Source organism: Oryzias melastigma, linkage group LG17 (genome assembly GCF_002922805.2).
Source record: "Oryzias melastigma strain HK-1 linkage group LG17, ASM292280v2, whole genome shotgun sequence".
In the NCBI taxonomy this organism is placed as follows: Eukaryota; Metazoa; Chordata; class Actinopteri; order Beloniformes; family Adrianichthyidae; genus Oryzias; species Oryzias melastigma.
The window spans coordinates 2946415-2957365 of NC_050528.1; the positions used below are offsets into that span (position 1 = coordinate 2946415).

The 10951-nt window shown below is 40.8% G+C and overlaps 1 protein-coding gene across 3 annotated transcripts in view; it reads right to left on the reverse strand.

The window, feature by feature from the left end:
- Positions 1 to 10951, reverse strand: part of oprk1 (opioid receptor, kappa 1) — a 20801-nt gene that overhangs the window by 7090 nt on the left and 2760 nt on the right. The window contains exons 3-5 of one of the 3 annotated variants that reach the window (XM_036216437.1): positions 7215 to 7491; positions 1346 to 2303; positions 943 to 1248 (exon numbers count right to left, since the gene is read on the reverse strand). In XM_036216437.1, the coding sequence (XP_036072330.1) occupies positions 943 to 1187 (245 nt within the window). In that variant the 5' untranslated portion in view covers positions 1188 to 1248; positions 1346 to 2303; positions 7215 to 7491. Of the gene's footprint in view, positions 1 to 942; positions 1252 to 1345; positions 2304 to 6894; positions 7111 to 7214; positions 7492 to 10951 lie in introns of those variants that run through there. The other 2 variants (XM_036216436.1, XR_004949523.1) reach the window with 2 other exon arrangements.

A 10951-nucleotide genomic window follows, 5' to 3' on the forward strand; every position in this document is an offset into this window, starting at 1 on the left:
TTTAAGCTACATGCTATGGTTTTTGCTAACTTAGACTTTTCTTCAGTTTTTAGGCTAATTTGACATTTAGCTAATATTTTAGTTGGCTATCAGCTTCAGCGTTTTCAGCTATTAACTTCAGCATTTTCAGCTATCAGCACTAACATCTTCCCTGCCAAATTCAGCTCACAGCATTCACACTAGCATTATCACAGGTAATGTTATATATCTAGTTTTTAGTGAGTTTAAGCTAATGATGGTTAAGATGTGTATTCTGCATCCAGTTTGCCCATGACCCGATTAGTCGACTAATCTGAAAAAATAATCAGTGATTAGTCGACTAATAAAATAATCGTCTGTGGCAGTACCATTAAAAACATAAAAAATATGTTTTTTTCCTTAAAAACATTTGCAAAACATTCACATTGTAAATATTATTTGTTACTTTTGCAGAATGTTATTCAAAAAAGTCTCAATCTCACCTGACATACATTAAAATAGAAAAGAAAATCGGATTTTTATGTTAGATTTATTTATAATTTTTATTATTCTATTTTTCATTTAAATTCGGTCCTAAAGCGGATTTTAACTGAACAGGTGATGTTTGGATCACAGTCCTGCAGTCCTCTCATCCAAGCTGCGCGTTTAAGTGACCTGAAACAATAAGAACGCTCAGGCGCGCTCACGTGAAACATTCAGACAAACTTAAAATCCAATCTATATGGAAATAAACGCAGAGCGCGCGCGCGTCTGTTTGCCAGGGCCGTGCGTATCTGCGGCAAAGTCCATTTCTGCTGCTGAATGCAAATGAACGCGCACGTTCCCAGATTTATGACTGCACGTGGTCAAAGGCTGAAAAGCCGCGCTCGTTTTTGCGCCATTTCTCCATTTGTTCTCCGGGTTGCGCGCGCCATCCCGCACTTTCTGCGACTTTGTTCTTTTGGGAAAAGGAGGCAAACTCACCTGATGATGACGTACATCACCAAACAGTTCCCCACCAAGCCCACCACGAACACCACGGAGTACACGGCCACGATGATGGGGATGATGGGCGACAGCGGCTCCGGTTCCGAGTCCCAGGTCCCGTTGGGGGTGTAGTTGTAGATGTCCGGTAAGCCGGGCTGCCAGGTGAAGTTTGGCACGCACTCCCCCGGCTGACCCGAGGGACACTTGTCCTCTTTGAAGATGTGCACCACGCCGCTCTCCATGGTGCTGAACGCGGCTGCGGCTGCGGGAACTGACCGCTCAACTTGGACTGGAATCCCGCGTCTGCTACAGAAACGGGGAGGGGGCGCGTTCATCCATCAGAGAGGAGAAAGACAGCTCGCGCTCAAGGACACCATCACACAAGTGGAGCGCAGCTCACCTGTTTTCTCCTGCTCCCAAAAAGTTCCTCAGCGGGGAGAAACGCAGACGCTGCTGGAACAAAAGCTGCGCGTTCAGGACGCGCGGCGGCGGGTTCTGGGTGGATGCTGAAGGAAGAGTGAAACTGCTGCTGCGCCCCCGAAGGTGCGCACTGGAAGCCCGCACTGCTCATTCAGTGACATCAGAGGCTGAGCCACAGAAATGACAGCAGCCTGGCTCAGTCAGATCCAAATGTGGTTCCTGTCTTCAGATGAAATCCATCCTCACCTGTGATGGACAGCTGTGCTCACCTTGACACCTCAGTACCTGAGAAGTCACATGACCTCTGCCTCCCTGTCAGTTCACAAAAACAGAAGCAGCTTCAGAGAAAGGAGATGGTTTTACCTCCCTCTGGATCAGGTCAGTTTCCCTGCATCCTGTTCAGCCTCGACGGTTCTGCTGTCTCACTCCAACAACAACAACAACAACAACAACAACAACAACAACAACAACAACAACAACTCAACAATCTGAAGATGAAAACAGCCTGAATGAAACAGAAAATCACAAACTACTCCACTTGTTCTGCCTCCAGTCAGATTGTCATCAAGCAGGTGCTGCTTCCTTTCATGGACTCACAGTAGTTGCTTAGAGACCCTCCATGGCCAGGTGTTGCCTGAGCAGCGAAGCCTCTTTGTCTGTGTGTTCTCATTTCCAAGGACCCGGCAGCCTTGACTTTGTGTGTTTGTACAAATATTTGACAGAAACAGTCTCGGAGGTCCTGCTTGAACCTTGAACAGACAACTGGCTGAATCACCTCCACGCTCGAGGGAGAGACTGTGTGGATCAAAAGGACACTTAGAGCGTTTGCTCTGAGTTAGAATCCCGCCGCGCCGCAGGTCTGTCGGTGAACTGATACAATCACTTCCTCCTCCCCTTCCAGCTGGAAGAAGAATGGGAGGTACTTCTCCAGAAGCGTCCTGCAGAGAAGGTCATGGAGGAACGTGTTGGTCTTACTTCCTCTTTACTCACTAAACCACATATCAAAGTTAAGGCCCGGGGGCCGGATCCGGCCCTCCGCGTAACTCTATCCGGCTAACCCAGATCATTTTATTTGATTGTTATTAATGACCCGATGTTATCTTGAGCTCATTTCGAACTTGTATAATTTTAACAAAATATATTTTAATGGAGAGTAAAATATTAAAGTTATTTAAGGTTTAAGTTGATTTATTCTGGAATGATATTCCTGACTTTTTATTATTCATAATTATGTTAAGTTACGGTTTTAAGTTTAAAAAAATTAGCATTCTGATAACTTTTAGGACTATTTTGGCATTTATTAAGGTTTTTTTAGGTTATTTTTGGAGTTCAGCTAATATTTCCGCTACATTCTAGCTGTTTTGGCTAATTTAGGCATTTCTTGTTGTTGTTTTTAAACTGTTTTGGAGGTTAGCTAATAATTACACTTTAGCTGTTTAGGGTATTTTGAGGTCTAGCTAATATTTCAGATACATGCTAGCTGTTTTAGCTATTTTAGTTTTATTTTTTTAGGCTGTTTTGGAGTTAGGCCAATATTGACACGCTAGCTGTTTTGCTAATTCAGGCTTTTTTCAGTTTTTTAGGCTATTTTGTAGTCTAGCTGTGGGCGGCCGTGGCGCAGCGGTAGGGCGGTCGACTCCTGATCAGAAGCGAGCAGGCTCGACTCCGCCTTGCTCACCCATGTGTTGAAGCGTCTTTGGGCAAGACACCTAACCCCAAATTGCCTCTGGTGGGAGGTTGGCGCCAGTGTTCGGCAGCAGAGCCACCACCAGTGTGTGAATATGTGTGTGAATGTGTGGATGGGTGAATAGGTCTGTGACTGTGAAGCGCCTTGGGCCCTCAAAGGAGGGTAGAAAGCACTATACAAGTATACGCCATTTACCATATTTCTTTCAGCTACATGCTAGTTTTTTTGTGGGCTAATTTAGGCTTTTTTTGTTGTTTTTAGGCTGTTTTGCAGTTAAGCTAATATTCCAGCTACTTGCTAGATAATTTCTGCTAATTAAAGCTTTTTTGTTTTGTTTTTAAGGCTGTTTTGGAGTTAGACTAATAATTACACACTAGCCGTTTTGGCTAATTTAGTCTTTTCAATTTTTAGGGTATTTTGAGGTCTAGCTAATATTTCAGATACATGGTAGCTGTTTTGCTTGTTCCGTCTTTTTTCAGTTTTTTAGGCTATTTTGTAGTTTAGCTATTTTTTTGGCTAGCTGTTTTGAGTAACCTACGTTTTTTCGTCTTGTTTTTAGGCTGTCAGATGAAAAAAAACACTGTCCACACAAAAAATCAAGGGAACCAACTCAATTACATATTAAAAAATAAACACGTATCATAAGAAACAAACATTTAAATGCATTTTACTTTTAAGAAATTCAACATAATAAAACAAAAATATGTCTGCCATTAAACATCAATTTCAAATAGAAAATACAAAGAAAACATTTTTAATTTTAAACAGGTCTGTCAAATGAAACCAAAATCACTGGACCTGCTGGAACAGGAAGTGCTCCTAAAAAAACAGGAAGTGAACAAATAAAACACAAAACAACCAAAATCCAGTGACTACCTATAAACTAAACCAATTGAAATGCAACAGATGTCAAAGCTGAACAGTGTGTGCACCCACTGACACTATCACAAACAAATCACTGTGTTAAGCCTGTAGTAGACCAAACTGCTGCAGCTCTTCTACCATTTCACATGTCGGTTTCATGGCACAGATCAACACTTTCTCAGTGTGAAACAATTCGCTTTTTGGGAGAATTACTTATTTAATTTGGCAAACATCATCAGATGATTTTGAATTTCAGAGAGGGTTGTGCTTTTAAACAGCTTCCTGTTATATAAGCATCACTATTCTGCATGAAAACAGATTATCTGACCTTCTGAGAGGAGATTGACATCATAAGCAGCTTTCAAAAATGCAGTGAAGCTCAAAAACTTCTACATTTTTTGGTAAATGCAAAAAAATAAAAAATAAAAAAAAAATCCCCACCAGAGCTCAAAGTTTACATCAGGAAAAAAGACAAACATGATAATTAAAATGTGTTTTTAACATGTTCCTGCTGTATTTTCTGATGAACTCCTGTTGCTCTGCAGAAACTATGTCCTAGAAAACGGAACAGGTTTTTAGATTTTGGTTAAAGACGACATCATCATCCTCATAAGATCATTTGGAACGCTTTAAAAACAGATCAAAAGATGATCAGAGTGAGTTAAGGACGTTACAAAGCAGTAAATGTCTAAAAAGTTGTTTGTGCTTTAAAATCTCCAGATTGAGAGGAAGAACAGACTGATGGACCTGAAGCCAAAAGAGACCTTTCACCTCAGGAGGATGAAGATCCGTTAGGAGAGTTTCGGCTCTCAGACGGAGCAAAGCAACAGGTGAACATTCTCCTCAGAGCCGTGGAGGATCCAGATCCCTCTACCTGGCGTTTGACCCTTTAATCATGCAGACGGGAGCTCACGGCGAAAGGTCAGCGATAATTAAAGGTTACTCGGGATGCTTTTGTGGTCACGAACAATCCCTGCAGAAGTCTTTTAATTGACCATTAGGACGATTGTCTACATGAAAGTTTGTGAAAAGAGTTTAAGGTGAACACCTGAGCACATCTTTTCTTGAGCAGCTAATCAACAAATGAATCTGAGGCTTCAGTCTAAAACCCGAAACACAATCCAGAAACGGCGTGAGGAAGGAGAGGCTCTCCATCCTCCAGTGGTTCGTGGAGCGACCTTTACCTGCATGAACTCTGAACATTGTTTTCTTTTGATGGCAGCAGCCCCCCCCCAGCAGAACCTCGGGACACGCTGAGCCTGGCATTCACCAAAGGCCGACTGCACATGACAGCCAGACGTCTTGATCTGGAAGCCCCGTCCCACGAAGCACAGCGGGTTCGAGTGCAACGTCTCCAAATCAGGGGATTCAGACTCTTAGGGAGAAAAGTTTTCAGTCTTTTGAACCTTTTTTTTTATTTTAAATCAATATTTAAACTTTAGCATAAAACTTAGAGGTGTGTATAGCATGAGTCTGATATGATATGTATCAACACATATTCCAAGACTGAACCAGAGCAAATTTTCACTTAAAAAAAAATATGACTTAGTAAAAACTAAGTTCACTTAGGTTTAGGTGGAAAACATATGTAAGAGTCTCATAAATAGTTAATTAAATACCTTCTTGTCAGCATTTTAAATCGATACAAGTATCAACAAATCACTGACTTAGATTCTGAAGAGCGGCGGATGTTTCTCTTGTTTTTTGTGGTTTCTGTCACCTGTAGTCAATAATATGTTTGTGTCATTTGTATTCTTAATAAATGGTTAATACATTTCTGTAAATGTATTATTTTGATAATAGATTGTTTTGTTTTTTTTCGGAAGGAGAAAAGTGGCATCAGTTAACAGTTCCTGACATAGATTCTGCAGAATCTTCAATCTACATTCTGAAGAATCTACGTTTTTGAGTTTAGCTAATATTTCAGCTACATGCTAGCTGTTTTGGCTAATTTAGGCTTTTTAAAACGTTTTTCAGGCTGTTTTGTAGTTAGGCTAATATTTCCACAATTGAGACTTTTCAGTTCTTTTAGGCTATTTTGAAGTTTAGCTATTTTTTCAGCTACATTTTAGCTGTTTTGGCTAACCTAAGCTTTTTAGGCTAATTTAGCATTTAGCTAATATTTTAGTGGGCTATCAGCTTCAGCATCTTTAGCTATTAGCACTAGCATCTTCAGCGGCTAAATTCAGCATTAACACTAGCATTATCACAGGTAACTTCTTACTTATGAAATAACTTTACATTTGTAAAATATTGACTTATTTACTCATAACTTTACTAATTATTCTCATAAATGCATTATTTTATTTTTTTAAACCTTTATTTAACCAGAGTGGATCCCATTGAGATTTAAAACCTCTTTTTCAAGGGAGCCCTGGGGAAGCATTATTTATTTATTTATTTTTTGTGGCCTTAATATTCGTCGTAGATGACATTGGAGGGTTTAATGATAACAGGAAGGGGCGGAGCTTTAAACAGTTTTGTTGGATATAAAAAAAAATGATTTGCAGACACTTTTTCCCCTTGTAGTCTGAAGGATTTGTTTGATTTTATTCCCAAACTGTATATTTCTTCTGGATTTCAGAGAAACATAATTCTAACAGCTTTAATAAGTGATGTGGAGAGAGGTTTGTTTGCTGAAGTTTCTCCCGCTCTGTTGAGGACCATAAACGTTCTCCTCTGTTCTAGCCGTCATCATCCTCACGCTGGTTTCACTCGCTGATGATGAAGCTCCAGTTGGACTCAGGAGGTTCGTCTTTGCCTCGGAGCTTCGGTGGAAACAGCAGACCAACATGTGTTCTCCAAACAATAAAACAACGTTTTTATGGAAACAAACCCAGACAGTATGTTCCTTTTGTGCGAAGGTTCTCCTGGGATCCCGCAGCACAGATGTCGGTTAGCACAGAAACACTTGGCTCAGTCTAGTCCCGGCGCACACATCACCACAGACCGGCAGGGAGAGGAAAATTGTGAACCATTTCATCCCATTATCTCAGTGTAATGTGTTGTGTGTAAGAACGTCTTTGTTGTGCTCGCCGGGGATGAAGGCTTTCATTTGTGCACTTTTTTTATTTCCTAACAGCAGATTTTGAAGCTGAAAATTGTTACCTTAAAATTGACATCATCTGCAATTTCCACAATTTTCTGTTTTCAGTTTATCCGCTCGGATATTTTTGATCTGCGGCTTCGGTCGACTGTAATAACACAGATTAGATTTTTTTTCATTAAGCGGCGCTCCGACCACCAAATGAAAACAGGTTATCTGTCCAACACAAGTGCTTCATTGCTCAGTAATTACCTGATTGATTTCTTTTCAGAAGCCACCTCGGCGTTCATCAAAGCCCGCCGTCTTCGGGGCTAAATCCCTGCAGGTTTTGGACACCTACATTTGGAGGGTTTATCTCGTCCTTCCAGATGGATCCCATCAGGCTTAGCGACGGCGCCCGTCTGGATGGGAAGTCAGTCCGAATGTGGCGGTGTGGGGGCGCGTCTGTGACCTCTTCAGCGCTCGCCACGGGCCGGCTCAGCAGCTCAAGGACAGCCGCACGGACCTGCAGCCCCGCCGTGACACCTGTCTGTAGAGGTTAAACGGCGGTTTGAAGGGGAACAAGCAGCTTTAGTTCTCTGACATCTCGTCTTTTGGATCGTTAGTGTCAGAAGCAGCAGGAAAAACGGGTTTCTGGACATTTTACAAAAAGATTTCAACTCCTAAAAACACAATAATATTCAGATTTTCTACCATATGTAAAAGGTAAATATTAATATAAATGTCATTGATGCTACAAGAGAAAACAACATGATAAAATAGCAAAAGATTTGCTGTTTGCATCAAACATCTAATAATTAACGTGACAATGCCGAGAACAAAAAGACGACAAACTGACGACATAAACAAATAAATAACTAGAATCTGCTGACGAAAACCTGAAAACAGAACCCGAAGTCATAGGAAAAAAGCAGAAAAACCCTGAATGTGTGAGATTTGTCCTCAACTATTGACCCCTCCCCTGTGGGAGTGGTGAGCTGCGGACACAGCTGCGCTCGGGAACCATTTGGTGGTTTAACGCTCCAATTCAACCCCATAGTGCTGAGCGTCAAGCAGGGAGGCCCATTTTTAGAGTCTTTGGTATGACTAGTTGGTTGCCTACTGGGGGTTTTAGGCTAATTTAGAGTTTAGCTTCTAATTTGGCAACATGCTAACATTTTTGACTAATTTAGTTTACTGAGGACTTCAGTTAGTAATTACACAATAAGCTAGCTTTTTTGGCTAATTTGGCCTCTAAAGAGTTTTTTTATGCTAATTTGGAGTTTATCTAATATTTTAGCCAATTATGCTAACATTTTTTGCTAATTTGTTATCTTCTGTGGGTTGTAGGCTAATTTAGAGTTTAGCTTTTATTTTAGCAACATGCTAACATTTTTGGCTCATTTATTTAATTTACTGAGGAATTTTATGCTATTTGGAGTTCAGCTTTAAGTTAAGTAGAGAGCTAGATTTCTTTGCTAATGTGGTTCGGGGGCGGAGCCTCCTGTCCCTCCTCCCTGAGGGCGGGAGGCCGAACAGACTGTGTGCAGGATGGTTTGAATCGTTGACAATAGTCAGCGCTTTTGCCAGAATGTCAAAATCCAAGATCATTTATAGAATAAATGTAACTTGGAAATGATTTTATAATGTTCTATATTCGATTCGATTAAGAACTTGCCTCATACAGATCGATTTAGTTCAGGGTTGGCAACCTTTAACACCTAAAGAGCCATTTGGGTCCATGGAAATAAATGAAAAAAAAAATTGAAAAAAAATTTAAAATAAAAAAAAATGTTTTCAAATTTTTAAGATTTATGTCAAGTTTTCAGGGTTTTTTTTTCTTCAAATTTTAAAAACTTTTTTTTTTCAAATTTACAATGTCTTGTTTTCAAATTTTCATTTTTTTCAGTTACAATGTCTATTTTCACGTTTTCAGTTTGTTTTTTTAATTCACTTTAAGCTGATCCTGATTTAACCCCATAGACCTCAGACATTTACCAACTCAATACAGGAAGCATTAGAAAGAGCATTTCTTGGAATAAGAGGTTGAAAACATCATCCTGGAGTTCACTTTTGGGTTATAGCCTTTAAAAGTTCCATTAGGGCTGAAATGAGCAACTCCATTCCCAACAGTCTCCCGTTCTGACCCTGCTTCATCTCCGATTGCTTGCCGCCTGCCCTGACCCTCATCTGGTCTCTTCATGGATGACCTCATGCTCGTGTTTGACCTCTGCCTGTCTGACCCTGATTGAGCTTTGAGGACTTTTAGCTGTTCTTCATTCCTGTGTGAACTAATAAACCTGCTGCACGTGGAACCAGAAGTCTGTCTGTTTGTGACACTAACAGACTACAAAATATTGTCACAAACATGTATTCCCTTTTTAAAAATAAACGAGAAGTCAGATGGCAAAAACTATTTAGTGGATTTGTTTAATCCGCACTGGGCTCTGTAGTGCAGACAACAATTAGGTGAAAAATATACTGCAAAACAATCAAGAACTGGAGAATAATTGGCTATCAAGTGTGAGTTTCTATGGGAGCTTCTTAAATTCAGGGAGACCAAGACCAACACAACAAATAAAACACCTCTTGCATAAAAAGAAAACAGACTTCCATTCAAAACTTAATAAACAAAGAAAAAGTTACAACAAGCTCTCTGAAAGCAACAAGAGAAAAAGAATTAAAAGAAAAATACAGTTTCTCAAGTGTCACACGATAAATCCAAGAGCCCAGCCAGGTCCCAGCCAGCAAGGCCAGGTGGGCCCATGTGGTTTCAAAGTGGGCAGAAAATGTGAACCCCACCTGTGTTTGTCCGCATTGTCTTAAGTAGGGATTTAGTGGGTTAGCTTGCTACGCTAGCCAGACCCCCAGGAGACAGCGTAGCACGCTAATGAGTTCCACTGTAGCATGCTAGCAAGCTCCTTTATGTGAGCTAGTGAGCTCCACTTTAGCGAGCTTTGCTCTATTGAGCTAGCAAGCTGCGCTGTATTAAGCTAGCAATCTACACTGTAGCATGCTAGCGAGTTCCTCTGTAGTGAGGGACTCCGTTGTATTAAGCTAGCAAGCTCCGCTGTAGCGAGCTAGTGAGCTTCACTGTAGCACTCTAGTGAGCTCCAATGTGGCATGCTAGGGAGGTCCTTTGTAGCGAGTTCCACTGTATTGAGCTAGCAAGCTCTGCTGTAGCGAGCTCTGCTCTATTGAGCTAGCAATCTAAGCTGTAGCATGCTAGCAAGTAAGTAAGTAAGTAAGTAAGTTTTATTTATATAGCACCTTTCATAGACAAAAGTCACAAGGTGCTTCACAAGTTAAAAACATAAAAACAAATACTTCAAAAGATAATAAAATATAAAAGACAAAGCTTCCCCGATTAAAAACATAAAAGACAAAAGCCTCACAAGCTAAGAAACGTAAAAGACAGGAGCAAGTACCACATAAAACAATCATTTCAAGCCCAATTAAAAACAGACTCAGTTAAAATTCTTAGCAAAATAAAAGGTTTTAAGTTGGTTTTTAAAAGAGTGAACAGAGGGAGAGAGGGAGCTCATTCCAGAGTCTAGGAGCAACAGCCTGGAAAGATCTGTCTCCTCTGGTCCGAAAGCGGGTGCGAGGGACCATCAACAAGTTCTGATCTACAGACCTGAGCGCACGAGACGGTCTGTAGGGAGTTATCAAATCACAGACATATACAGGAGCTTGGCCATGGAGGGCTCTAAAAGTCAGCACTGAAATTTTGAATTGGATCCGGTATGCAACCGGGAGCCAATGAAGATCTTTCAGGATGGGAGAGATGTGAGCTCTTCTCTTAGTGCGGGTCAAGTTCCTGGCAGCAGAGTTTTGAATTAACTGCAGACGAGACAGCTCCTTCTTACTTAAACAGGAAAACAGACTGTTGCAGTAGTCTAGCCGTGTAGACACAAAAGCATTAATAAGAAGTTCTAGATCCTTACATGACACCATTTTCCTGAGTTTAGAAATGTTCCTCAGCTGGAAGAAACAGTTCTTCACCAGCT